The sequence below is a fragment of the Anthonomus grandis genome, chromosome 3, assembly GCF_022605725.1.
Source record: "Anthonomus grandis grandis chromosome 3, icAntGran1.3, whole genome shotgun sequence".
NCBI classification, from domain to species: domain Eukaryota; kingdom Metazoa; phylum Arthropoda; class Insecta; order Coleoptera; family Curculionidae; genus Anthonomus; species Anthonomus grandis.
This window is the reverse complement of record NC_065548.1, coordinates 28421372-28436461: the sequence shown is the minus strand read 5'-3', so window position 1 is coordinate 28436461 and position 15090 is coordinate 28421372. Positions and strand designations below refer to the sequence as shown.

Sequence of the window (15090 nt, the reverse complement as noted above, 5' to 3'; positions counted from 1 at the left end):
CATTGCTTTTTACAGGTAATATTATAATGTTCCATTACCTGTTTTATCCATTATTGGGCCATTAAATATTTGTTACTTCTAGAATACTAACTTCTCAGATATATTAACACATTCTAATAAGATATTAAAACAATAGTGCAATGCGACAGCAAGAGCTTGATATAATGTTGTAGAAACTAATATTTTGAACTTTAAATGTATAGTATCAGATGTAGTTATAGACAATGTTTATATAACAACCATAATTTTCTGAGAAAGTTTGATAATCGTGTGATGACGACAATGAAAAAGTGTGTGAACTCATGCAAGAAGTTGCATCTGCCTGTTATGCTGTAAGGGCAGCAAGAATGGATTTGGGACAGGGTATTTTTAGGCAAGTATATTTTACCCTAGTGGAGTCTCACTTACAAGTGTGAGGTTAAAGTTTTTGGTGTTTTGGAAGTGGCCGATTATTGCCGTCAATTTTTGTCCTTAAAAAAAAGCTCCAATTCTTAGGGGGAGTAAGTAAGTATTAGGGAGCACTGCAACCCTCTGTAGTCAGGAAAGTTTTTTCATTCTTAATATTATGACAGTAAAAAATATTGTTCACAAGAAATATAAAAAGTCAATTCCAGTTCGCATCAGTTACGGAACCAGGTTTCGAATTGATAATTTAGGACTACCCAATAGTACCTTTTATTCTCATGATGCATTTTATCATGACAGATTGCATTTTTTATTTTGGCTCCTCTTTGGTCTATTTGATGTATTGTGTGTAGTGTATAAACCATAGAGTAAAAAAGTTTAAAATTTCTTCAAAGTTTCGGAATCAGATTATAATAAATAATAGATTGTACCTTCATGCTACTAAGTACCAGGTTTAAAAGGACGGTCTTACGTGCCCAAACGAAGTACTTATTACGTACGTTTTCAGGGGGACGTTTAATTTTTTAGATTAAGAGACAAAAATCTCTCAATCACCTCCAGCTAACCTCACTTTGATATGAAAAATGGAAACCCCCATCCTGTGACACATCATCATTGTAAGCAGAATTAAAATGTCTATTCAACAGGGCCAAAAAAAATTAATCGGCTGATGTATCAGCAAATAGTGAGCTAAGATGTCTGGTAATAATAAATAAATTATCGATGCCATACTTTGGTATGTCAAATAACTATCCTATGGTGTGATATATCATTTTAAAGGGCATACCACCACAACAGTGTATAAAAAATGTAAGTATATAGGCTTATAAACAGTGAAAGGTGGTGAAAAAAGGTGTTTAAAAAATAAACAATTTAATCAGTTCACAGAATTTATTTTATTAAGTGCTTAACATGTGTTCTGTTATTCGCGAGACAATAATAAAGTCTGTTTTCAAATTCCTCACGAACATTGGCAAGTGTTTGTCGGCTAATATCTCTACATTCGCGAGTAACTCGATCCTTTAAATCATTAATATTTTCAGTTAGAGTTTTATAAGCTTTGCTTTTTAAAACCCACAAATAAAAAAAAATCTAGTGGTGTTAAGTCTGGCGACTGTACGGGCCATTCAATTGTCCCACGCATACCAATCAACAATCCTGTAAACCGTTCATTAAGCCACTCTCAATTGCCAATGCGTAGTACGATGGAGCTCCATCTTGGTGGAAAGATTGTGGAAGATTGAAGGATGTATTGTATTTTCGAGGTCTACAAAAATTTGTCCAATTAAATTTTCTTTAAAAAAAAATTGCCCGATGAATTCGCTACCATAAATTCCTGCCCATTCATCAATTTTTTCATGATGTTTCATGTGTGGATTTTCATTATCCCAGTATCTACAATTATGCCTGTTTACCAGTCCATTTAGAAAAAAAAATCAGTTGTCACTGAAGCAAATGTTCCTTACACTAAATGGAGGTCCCCATCAATTCGCTGGCACATCAGTTCGCAAAATTCAATTCTCCTATCAAAATCATCTTGTCCTAGTTGTTGAAGGTTTTGAATTTTGTAAGGGCTTTTTTCAAAATTTTGTGTACAGAGCTGTTGAAATGTTAGTTAACTGTACTTAAATATTAGTTAATTATCACACATTTTTGCTTACTCACCACATACCACACATATTCGCTTATACATCAACCGATTTTGTTTTTTTTGCAGTGCTGAAACATTTTAACACTGCTCGCAATGTGTCACACGATGGAGGTTCCCATTTGACATATCATGGAGGTGAGTAGGTGATTGACAGAACTTTGTCAAATATAAAATTAAACATCCTCCGGTACATCTAAATTGACGTTAACAAATAAATACTCGTAAATAATTCTTACGTATTTAAGAATAATTTTTAAACTGCAGAGCTAAGTTTTAAGTGTCAGAAAGTTTGCCTTAAAAATGCTTCTTTTTATAAAGTAATTTATTTGAAAATCTAACTAACTTACCTGGCAGTTCCAGTTAAATTCTTGTCTTCCCTATACATAATATGCTGACGTGTACGGGCGTCCCTAAACTTCTTGGCCAGTCCGAAATCGATGAGGAACAGCTTGTTGCAGTGTCGTCCGATTCCCATTAGGAAATTGTCTGGTTTTATATCCCTATGGATGAAGGATTTACAGTGAACATATTCAATGCGCCCGATCATCTGATCGGCCAACATCAGGACCGTTTTAATTGTAAATCGCCGTGAGCAAAAATTAAAGAGATCTTCGAGGGATGGACCAAGCAGGTCCATGACGAGGACGTTATGCTCCTTTTCTTGGCCATAATATCTGAAAGAAAAAGAATATTAAATTATATTATGCACTGCATGTCCTGACGGAATAAGAAAATTTCAATAACAATCCAACTAAAAGATTTTTCAATCTAGTAATATAATAGTATATCATTAAACTTATCGCAAATTCGTTTCATTTATTATAATTACTAGTTATTATTATTCGCAATAAAGAAATCGGTTGCAATTTTATTAATAATGTGTCATTATTCAAGCATCTGAATCGCTACTGCGGCCATAAATGGAGGGAAATTTTATAAATACAATGGTAAAAATAACTTTTATATCAAAATTAAAATTAACTCAGCAAACATTTATAGCGTATTATTGTAATAATTTAAAAATGCGGATTGAAAGTCTATAGAAAAATAAATAAATACATGAGCACTCTACTCCTCCAAGGGTATCAAATTGTATACAGAAACATTGAATAAACTGCAAAAAAAGCTTTTGAATAATATAATCATACAGGCTTATCCACAGTGAGTGAATACTAAAAGAATGAGAAAACATCTTGTCGGACTTGCATTGTCTTACCAACCGAAACGTCGTGTTACAATAAATAAATAAGACAATGCAAGTCCGACAAGATGTTTTCACTGTACCATTGTCTACCACCTTCAAAAAACAAAAGAATGAGAAACTGGCAAATGCAAACTATTATATATATATTATAGGAATTTGTCTAACGGTAAAAAAATATTATATTTACTTTTATAATTATTTAAATAATACAGAACAGCTTTGTATTGCAAGTAGCTATAGCCGTTAAAGATTATGTCTTATATTACGTAGGTATTAGTTTCCTAAAGAATATATATTGCATGATGTAGCCCACAAATTATGCAATAAACATTTTGTGTTATTGAAAAATACGCAGGTTTTATAACAAGTACCAACAAAGCAGCTCTTACAATTTTTCACATTCAAATGCATCAATATTTTTTTCGTCTTTAAACACAGAAAAGAATGACAAATAAGAACTACTTATAACATAAGGGATAACATACGGGATAACATAACCGGATCCACAAACCTCGTTTATCTCGTTTTATGATTATAGTAGGTATTATAATAATACCGAATTTATGCGATATTTGTATTATTAAGTTAACAAAGAAAATAAAATACAATTCTGGTATATATGAGCGTAAGTAAACGAAATAATTTATAAATCCTATAGACAAGAAGTGCAAAGGTAATCAAAGGAAAGCACAATCCCTGTGCTCAAGCAAAAGAAGCAATGTTTTGGTTGTTAAAAACAATTTATATTTTGTTGTATATTTATATGCTGGCATTTTATTATTTTTATACGATCCTAGTTTTTATATACCTAAAATCACTTAAAGTCTGATCTAAAACCAAAAAAGCATTTAATCCTAACATGCCAAAACAAAATTTGCTGAGAAACCAAATTCATCATTCTCTAATCTAGGTTGAACATCCCTAATATTGTGCTTTTTGAGAGAAACCCCATTATAGAATCGAAGACAGATTTTTTTCATTACATCCTCACTGGGATTAATTTACTATCTTTAAGACATTTCCTGTTTAAGGTATCATGTCAAACCGGATATTCTCAAGACATTCTAATTTCGCTTACTTCATAAAAACTGAAAAAAAGCGAGTCGTTAAAAAGCAACAAGAGCTGAAACATGAACCATTTGAATGTAATAGTATACAGTGTAAAGACATTCTGGGGGTACATCTAATAAAAATATGGGTACATCTAATAAAAAGTTATTTCCTACTTGTTTTAAATTCAAAAGACACTATGTTACTAGCATCATTATTTTGCTATTTTTACTAAAAAGCCTTTCCTGCTGGCGACTTTTTTAGCACACGGCTTTTGATTATCTCTGAAAACATTTGAATTTATTATTTACATTTTGTTGCACTTGGAATGCTAATAGAAAATGAAAGCAAAAAGTTTAAAGTTATCAAGAATACTAGGACCTTCTTATATTCAAAGTGCTTTAAATAGTGAATTTGTTGAAGGATGAACCAATAATTAGACACCCACATCATAACCATTCATATTCTCCAAACTTTTTGCATAATTACTAAACCATCAAGTTAGATAATATTTTTGAAAGTCATAATTTATTCTATTAAAATCAATTTTGTTTTGTAGTGGTAAGTCCACCACGCTTGTCGCTAATGATCGAGCAACGTCAGATCTTGGGGGTTTGAGGTTACTTGGTTCTATTTTGGATCAAACAAAATCGTTTGATTTTGTTTTCAATTACATTCTGCAACAAAAACGTACATTTTATAATTATTTAATTTACTATATTATTTTTTAATTTACAAGTGGGATCACTGTCGCTCGCCATGATGTAGTGTGTGAGTCTAAGTCGTGAGTTGTCACGGTCGCAATGATAAATTGCTCACGGAGTTTTCCCTATTACCCAAGACATGTTTTTTTTCTCTCTCTCTCTTTCTTTCTCTTTATACCTTTAGTGACCTAGGAAGGTCCGAAGGTCCGTAAGTTCCCTTATACTGGGTGACACAGAAAAAAGGGAACACTTAATAACTTTTTTACTTTTTAAGATAAACAAAGGAAATTTGATATATCGATAGAATAGTTATAAGAGCATATTTTGACATATTTTATTGTTCTCCATCACTTCCGATTTAACAGGAAGAGACTAACTTTCTTATTTTAATTTCCCATTTAAATTAATAAACTTGGTATATTAGGTATTACGTATTTCGATAGAAAATTATATTCTGAAAACAATGATACTCTATTTGCTACTTTATATTTTATACTCATAGATTTTTTTTTAAATTTTAAAATAGGGTGCTATGAATGCGTTGAAAGTTTTAATTTATAATCAAGTAATCACGGAAAAATATTTTTCTTTGCATTTTATATGACTTAAATCGTTTACACGCCTATTTAAAATGTCCAATCTATTAATTTTGGCATTTACTTTATTTTTTTTAAATAGCACATTATTAAGAACAACCACTTTTGAAATGCGGTTTCTTTGTCCCAATAATTTGATGATTTTTTAAATCTTTTAAATCGGTTGATAGATAAGCCCATAAGAAAAAATAATTAACAAAAATGAACGAACAGGAAGCATTGTAATGACATGCCTGCTTATTTTTTTCAACTGACATAACACATCATATTTTGTCAAACTTCATATTACTATTTGAGAATAAAAGAACAAATTTTTCAATGCAATATTTTTTCAGTATCTTAATACTACATATTTTATTTAACATTTACCTAACATAACATAGGTACACACAAGCGGTAAACAAACAGAAAAAATATGAGGTTTATAAATTATTTTAATATAAACTTTTTATATGTATTGTTCGAAACAACCACCTTCTTGTATAATGAAAGTACGTATGCGCGGGAATATAATAACATTTCATATTAGCAAATTTATTTAAATAACAAATAATAATTGCGTTTAACGAGATGTCATGTATTATGTCAATTGAAAAATAATTGATGAAGAACGCGTCAAAACGCAGCTTTATTCAAGAAGTCAAAACCTTCTATGCTATTTTTATTAATTAAATGCGTTTATTTATGTGAATTAGTTTTTTCTTCTTATGGACTTATTTATCGACCGATTTAAAAAATAATCATATTAAATTATTGGGAAAAAGAAACCGCATTCCAAAAGTGGTTGTTCCCAATAATGTGCTATTTAAAAAAATAAAGTAAATGCCAAAATTAATAGTTTGGACATTTTAAATAGGCGTGTAAACGATTTAAATCATAAAATGCAATGAAAACTATTTTGCCATGATTACTTGATTAAAAATTAAAACCTTCAACGCATTCATAGCCCCCTATTTTAAAATTAAAAAAAAAAAATTTTTCTATGAGTATAAAATAAAAAGTAGCAAATAGAGTATCATTGTTTTCAGAATATCATTTTCTATTGAAATACGTCTCTCCCTGTTAAACCGAAAGTGATGGTAAACAATAGAATATGTCAAAAGATGCTCTTATAACTATTCTATCGATATCCCAAATTTCATTTGTTTATGTTGAAAAATAAAAAAGTTATTAAGTGTTCCCTTTTTTCTGTGCCACCCGGTACTCTGAACTTCGTTAAAACTAAAAAAGGAAAAAAAAATGGAAATGGGTTAAAAGTACTTAACCCATAGTGATTAGAATATAAGCACCATTGTTACTAGTTTGTAACAAGTGAGTGAAGTTACCTGCTAAGAAGCAAAAGTGAGTGTAAATAAGGTTAAATTAAGTACACAGAAAGACAGCAAGGACAATCCCTAGTTTACAACTGCTTTAATGAATAACTTGCATTTTCCTGTTTTTGAAGGTGGTAGACAATGGTACAGTGAAAACATCTTGTCGGACTTGCATTGTCTTATTTATTTATTGTAACACGACGTTTCGACAGTTTACACTTGATAACGGTTGGAGATACTTACCAACCGAAACGTCGTGTTACAATAAATAAATAAGACAATGCAAGTCCGACAAGATGTTTTCTTTGCATTTTCCTATCTTCGGATATAATAAATGAGCATATTTTGCATTGTAAAGGTTTGTTTTATTTATTAAGTTAATTGGATCAGGGTCATATAAGCTGTGGTCCTTCGATGAACAAAAAAAGTAAATAAATACAGTCCCCTACTCTCCAGTGGCACAATTAAACAATTGTATCTCAAGAAATACATATTTTTCTTGATTCTCTGTGGTTGTTGAGACCATAGTCTTATGCTAAAAAGGATTTGTTGTCTTGATATAAATATAGATCAGATATAATATTACAGGTTTGTTACTACTATAATATACGAACTGAGGACTACACCGTTCACATGATGACGTTCGCCATTTTGTAACTAGTTATAGGGTTATTACTCTCATGGCTTCCACAGGCCTTTGAGAACCATGGATGGTACTAGTAACTTAGGATTAACCTTTGTTATCGCCTTTCTGATAATTGATGTTCTCTGCTGGAATATATAGTTAACATGTTGTAAATCACCAATAGGCAAGTGGTTTTACATTATAAGACCTGTATATTTAAGTCTTCTATAAAACCAAAACAGGCAAACAGAAATTATGTTTCTTGAGTATTTCATAGAATCTGTTATTTAAAAAACAGGGCAGATTTCTGCTTAAACCAAGATGTTTCGAAGTATCAATGCAATTTTTTTAACGTGCTTTTCTTTGAATTTTACAATAGGAATTTTTCCTGAGTCAAGGGAAAATTGATTAGCATCACACCAATTGTTGATATGTTTAATGTCCACAACGATACTGTTTTGTAGATCAGCAGTTATCATGGCACCATAGTGCAGTATTATCATCATCAGCAATCACTCCAAAGTCAGTACTTGTCAATATAAATAAGGAAAAAAAATAAATATAAACAAATTCGGTTTTATAACTCTGGTATAAATTCGAGTTACGTTGCTTATCTATACGGTTTGACGCTCGGAAGCCGGACTGGTTTTACGCGACCTCCATTTCACTGTGTGCGGGTGTCGAAACGAGGACAAAGAAACGAAATTTACCAAACTTGAGCCCACAGGAGTACTATTGTACAATGATCGTTTGAATTAAAAAAAAAAACAGAAATCTGCGCAACGATTTTAAAAACCAACAATTAAAGACGTCTGCGGCAATTGTCGGTATAAATTTAGAAACATAAGCAACGTAGATGCCTATACCGTCAATTTGTAAATCTTGCAAGGTTGTTTAGGTTTATAAAGCGGTTTTTTTTGTTGAAGTATATAAAATATTTTTTTATTTTACGAATGGAAAGAGAAGCCCTTGTTTCAAAGGTCATTGTGCGCCGAATATAACCAGGTGTTAAAAAGCCGTATAACATTTTTGTTTTAACCTATTCAAGGAAATATTATATTATGAAAACAGGTACAGGTGGAATTTATTAAGGAAAGCTATGCTGTTTTAATGAATATTCAAATTTCTTTGTAAAATTAATAGAGAAAGTTCATTTAAAACACTATGAAATTATTGAATACGAAAATATATCTGTGGCAAGTCCAAGGATACTTATTTACCATCAAGGTTGTACTAAACAAAACGCGTGAAATAAAGTAGACATTCTAAATCAATACATCCTTAGAGCTTTGTTGTAAGATTATTGCAAAAGACTCGATTGTATTTCCGTTTGTTTTCTCTCTTCCTACTCGCAACGTGGTAAGGTTCAACCATTGCCTCATTGTGAGAGATTAAATCAATATGCGACTTGGAACCTGGTTTAAATATTTACAAGAAAAAAATTATTACAGTACATTTTTTTACTTTGTGCCTCAGATCTGCAGCTGACTATAGTTCATTAAACCACGTTCTTTGGGGTACATATTGACTCCATACCTTTGGCTGTACAAGAAAATGTGCATGGTGGAAATGCAACTCCATAAAAGTTTAATCTTATCTTGGAAATAATTTATTCCATAGCGCAGTAAAAACTAGCAAGTTTTGCAACTTTCCCTTCACAATTATCTTATGCCTTACTTGTTCCCCTTTGAAAAAGATATTGTTATTAAGTGCCCGTGCTCTTAATAACAAAGATCTTTTTAGGTTTCAGAATATCATAACTAAAAATAGATTAATAATAATTAAGATGATAAAATATAACTATTCATGGTTTGGGGAGTGCAACTGTCTATCATCCTCATAACTAGCTTCGAAATCGTTAAAATAGCTCAAAAAGAAAAAGCGGCTAAGAACGTAAAAAAATATCAAACTAAACATTAAAATGTTATGAGAAAAAAATATACAAACAAATATAAAAATTGAGTTAAAAAATATGGTTTTTTGTGGGAAGGTTTTACATTTATTTGGTAATAAAAGGTAATGTAATGGAAAAAATATAAAATTATTGGAATTAAACTCCTTAGTCAAATTTTGATAATTTGATGAACAATAATAATGGTACCCTTAAAAGATGAAAACTAGGAAAATTTACCCAAAATTAAATATTAGTTAAGAACAGTTACAAGAAGTTAAGTGTAAAGTGATTAATTAGGGTTGAATTGGAATTCTATATTATTGTTTAATATATTTCATAAATGTTACAGAAAGATATAGTTTAGTTTGTTAGCAGCAGGAAAACAATTATCATATTTATTAATCTATTATCGATATTACGATCATTTTTAAAATAGATAAATGTTAAATTTTATAGGACACCAACGAGAAACAAAATAAGGTAAGGGTAAAAAGGATAATCTTTTGCTTTTTAAGGGACATCAAACACTTCTTTTTGAGAGAACAGCATAATGTGATAATTTTCTGTGTAAATCTCGGAAAGATGTATAGAATTAAAAAAACTAGATGTTAGAAAATGTCAACCAAATGCGCAATACGATCCAAAAAGAACAATTGAATGAGATTAATTTAAAGATATTTAGAGAGCTGGAAATGAGGGCAAAAAAAAATAGGATAATGTACAGCCATTAACGAAAGTTATTAGAGCTGCTCGTATATTAACTGCGGCGAGGGTTGGCTGGAATTACTATAACACTGAGACAAGCACACACATAAGTTTCAGGTAAACGATGTGTGTGCTAGCTAAATATTAAATATGAATTATGTGTTATACAAATGGCGTTAAAGTTAAAAAAACAGCACAATAGAGTTAATAAATAATAAGATTTAAAAAATTACGGAAGCTACAGTTACTTAAAATTCATTGCTCTTAACGATTTTTTTGAAAAAATTATTTAGGCTCCACATTATAAAAGCTCAATTTTATTCTTAACGTGAGTCCAAGCGTGTGTTCCTACTAAAAATATCAAATCAAATCCATCAAATTTTTCATTAATTCTTACTAATCTACAAACTTGCACTACTTAATTATAAAATAGGTTACAAATTGTTCAACACAGCAAAAGAAAAGTATTAAATTAATCTTTATTTCTTTATGAATAAAATTATTTAAAAGAAAACACAAAACAAGTGATTCTATTTCAAAATTTTTAATTTTATAGAAAATTATAGGATTAGAACATGACGTAATAATTTATAGTTAAAAAATTAACTATATTCCACTAACATACAAATAAGGGAAAAAAGTATTTAAAAAAATAGTCCTAAAAGTGGACAAATTATGCATATTGTTCAGTTTATCAATGAAAATATGAAGCGTGGGTTGTTAGTTGACTCGAAATACCCGATTCTTTTATGATTGGGTGGGTCACGGTCTGATGATTCATTAATTTAGTTTCTTATAATTGGAGATCCTGTTAGAAGATTTACTTAATGCACATTAGAGTTAGTCTTCATTATTTTGCTTAACTCCGTTAAGTAAAATAGAACGAATAGGAAAATATCTTGAAAGATATATGTAGTACACAATAGTCTGTACTATATAGGAAATGGAATATTATATCGGGTTATGGCATAGAATGGGGCATAATATGACTAAACTAATTTAAAAACGGCATAGAATAGACTTACTAGACGTACATTTTAAAATTAGTTTTATTGTATATCCAGGTGGTTCCAAAGTTCGTCAACACAGGATATTAAGAAAAATATATATAATTACATATATTATTTGACTTTTGGCTTCAACATGAATGGGATGAAAGGTACATTATATTTTATTAATGTTTATCCTACTAAAATTTAAAATTTATCTGACTATCACAGAAATTATTCATCTCCAATTAGTTGAACTATTTACTGTTTCAGACAAGCTGTAACATGCTTAATATTACAAATGCAAATACGAGCAAACGGCGACCGGTTTTTTAAATCAGAGTCAGTTTCTTGGGGTATTATTTGTGCATTTTATAAATTATGGTGACCATGTTTCTAGCTAGATATTTAGTAATAGAAAAAGGATCTTCACAAGAGCACCATATTTAAATACTTTAGTGGGATAGGTAATTAGAGATGGAAACTGTGCTTTTTAAGTCATTAACTCACTTAGACTTTTAGACTAGAAAACAAAAAAGCTTTAAATAACTCTAAATCATAATATAGCTTATTACCTATTATAATTTATATTTTGTTTGCAGAAATTTTGAGCTAATTTTTGAAAGTTTTACTTGTGATGAGTACATATTTGTCTATTATATGCATCAGGATGTTCCACTGATCATGTTACAAATTTCTAGGGTACATAGAAAAAGTGAAAAAAGGAAAGTTCATATTATGAACATGGGTACGGAAATGCTTCCTCAGGGAACTAGATCTCTTTGAAAATAACCTTTAAAAACTATAGTTTTCGTTTTATAGCTTCGGACCTACTTTAGCTACCGCAACCAATTTTGTGACATAAATTATTGTTAGTACGTTTATCCTTTTTAACCTATTAAACAAAAATTATTTTAACCAGGGACGTGCGAACCAAGAGTGGTATTGAGTAAATTTAATTTTTTAATAAAATAATTTTAAATTAGATTCTAGTGCTGTATCTTAATTTACTTTTAGTCAATTTTTACAAAAACGGTGATATTTAGTGATTTTTGCTAAGAGCACCTTTTTTATATAAAAGGCATAGGAGCGTCATAATTTGATACCCAAATAGGCACAAATTGAAGTGTTAGATAAATGGGGTTAAATTTACCAAATACCCCCCTGGTTAAATTTATTTATGTTTAATAGGTTGAAAAGAATAAACTTACTAACAATAATTTATGTCCCAAAATTGGTTGCACCTGTACATGTGTATGTATGTATACCCTATCTACCCTAGAAATTTGTAACATGATCAACAGAACACCCTGTATATGTGTACCATTCAAATAAATGTATATTTAAATGAAGGTATACAATGTAATTTTGAACGTTTAATAATCATTTTTTGAATTTATATCTACTTTGGAGAGAAAGGTATGATATTTAAAATAAATGACAAAAAGGATACATGTCACATAGCGTGTGAAAACTATATTTCGAACTCGTTACAAGTCATAACTCATTACATTACAATCTCATAAGTAACCATTAGATTCAAATCATTTGGTTTAATCTAAAATATATTCATGTATATATGATTAAATCTAATTTTGGGTGAATCATTATTTATTTTTATAATACTTTAGGATATATGAGGTGTTTTATTAACTACAATAATTACATAAAACACATATGAGATAATACAAATTACCATTCTGATTCGAAATTTTTTTATTGTAAATTATAAAATAGCAATTATACCCTATTGTCGAATGGGGTTGAAAAGAATTTTCAAAATAAGTTGCGTAAACCTAAACTTCATTAAACTAACAATAAAAAAAGCTCACTTATAATGTAAACAATTACATATTATAAATTTTAAAAAGCAGTTGCGATGTTAATGTGCTACTATTAAGGTCAAAGTAAATGTTTAGTTGATGGATAATTGAGAAAAAACCTATTAATAACGCGCTTTAGGTATTATGGTTTTTGTTTTTCGAATAACGTTGGCCGTGATATTATGAGTTTTTGCCTATTTGATAAAGCATTGAGGTTATCAATTATCATGCGTGTTAGTTAAAAAACCAATAGCCGTTACCAATTTTGGAGACCGTATTTCATTGGTGTTGTGGCGGCCCAATCAGAATAATATTTTTAAAATATCACTCTTCAAACCAGTTAATATTTTGTTCAGGAGAAATAAAATAAAAGTGATTTATAAAATGTTTCTGTATTTTTCTGTAATTTTAAGGGTTTGTAATGTATTGTTGTATTGACCTGGATGCTTAATATATTATAGTAATAATCTATAAATATAAAACTGATCATTCATTGATCTTTTATTGTTTTTTGTTTACATTTCGAATAATATATGTGAGGTAGGCTAGAAGGACTTTCAATGAAGTGTAATAGAATCATTGTGAAACAAAAACAGGCTAATAAATGAAAATTTGAATTTTTGACATTTTAAAAGACAATTAATATGCACAACTTCTTTAAAAATTATTAACTTCTTTCAGACACCCTGTATAATTTTTTCCAGGTCTTCAAAAAAAAAATTAAAAAGCAATATTAGTTGGATACATTTAAAAAAAAATTCAACACAATATAGTATGCTCATTACATTTTGAGAAATGATTGTCCAACTTTTTTAAGCCTTTATGAATAGTGTAAAACATATTTGATTTTTATCATTTTTATTATATTATATATTTTTTTTTATTTTTTATTTTAATATATGTATTCTCATTTAAAACAAAACTCTTTTAATGATCTATAATAATTCTATCTCAATTTAATTAATTCCATAATCAATTAATAACTTGATATATTTAAAATAACGTATATTGCTAAAGATCTCTAATATTCATTGAGTTAAGGGGACACCCAAAAATATTAATTGGGAGGCAGTCAGAAAGCAACGTTTTGAGAGAAATGTGTGTAAGGTGGTGTGTTGGAAAAAGAGTTGTGTTTACTGGTTAAACCAGGCTGCTAAATTTAATAGTGGTGAATATGTGAGAAATAGTTGATCTTGAGTAGATATGTGGCCATTATGAGAAGTTTGTACAGATCTGTTTGCGCATCTTGAAGATGCCCGCACAAGTAGGTGTGAAAGCCTCTGTTCAATTAGGAACGAATGCGCAATTCCTCGAGTGCTGTCTGGTAAGACTGGGGGCCTTACCTGGGGCTCGATTGACACGAATAAACAGAAGGATATAGTAGAAATATATCCTTTGTCTAATTCGTTGAGATGCTTGCTGTTTAGCGGCAGTGGAGCGTCTGGGGAAGCCCTTACTATTTTAGGTGACACTAGCTAGTCGTCAAATAAAGGAAGATAACATGTTTGACATATGTATATATTGAAATGTGACATTGTGTAAATTGATGTTGACTGAGATGATGCAAGGGAACGGAAGTTCCCCGGTGAGTATATTTTATTATTGCCAAAAGTTGACAGAACAGTAAATATTGTTTTTCTTAATTATTTTTATGTGATGTTCGAGTTTATGTCTAACAATATAAGAAGGATGACTGTTGAGTGAATTTGCATTGTAGAGACCCATTGGCTAAGAACAACTATGACAGGTAATAAACCACATTTTAAAGCGTATTTTACAATAGCAAAAAATTCCTGGCATTATCTAGGAGAAACATTTTCTTTACATAAAGACGATTTATTTTCAGAATACCTAACCCGACCGATGCATAATAATATCCAGTGATGGTCTGGTCCTTTTCCAAATAGTTAATGAAAATAGTACCACATGCATCCTAAAATACAGAAGCAATAAACTTTCCAGCTGATTTCAACGAATTTGCCTTCTTTGGAGCCCGTTCGCCTTTAACAATCCACTGTTTTGACTGTGCTTTTGTCTTGGGAGTGTAGTAGTATCCGTGCAGAAACTCATATAGGTTACGACGCATGCACTCCAAAGGAGAAATTTAAAATTCTAAATAGAGTAGATTATC

At 30.1% G+C, this 15090-nt stretch overlaps 1 protein-coding gene and 1 long non-coding RNA gene across 5 annotated transcripts in view; both read right to left on the bottom strand.

Annotated features, from left to right (window-relative positions):
• Positions 1-15090, bottom strand: part of LOC126733730 (casein kinase I) — a 70255-nt gene that overhangs the window by 18487 nt on the left and 36678 nt on the right. For all 3 annotated transcript variants that reach the window (XM_050437112.1, XM_050437113.1, XM_050437115.1), the window contains exon 3: positions 2404-2730. In XM_050437112.1, coding sequence (XP_050293069.1) covers positions 2404-2730 — 327 coding nt within the window. The remainder of the gene's footprint in view (positions 1-2403; positions 2731-15090) is intronic.
• LOC126733731 (uncharacterized) lies at positions 86-2386 on the bottom strand. Of its 2 annotated transcripts, none has more exons than XR_007659841.1 (3): positions 2071-2386; positions 1733-2024; positions 86-1672 (listed from the first exon to the last, which is right to left on the bottom strand). It is a non-coding gene; the product is annotated as an uncharacterized LOC126733731 (long non-coding RNA). The 2 variants fall into 2 exon arrangements; XR_007659840.1 differs by having other exon boundaries at positions 1733-2005.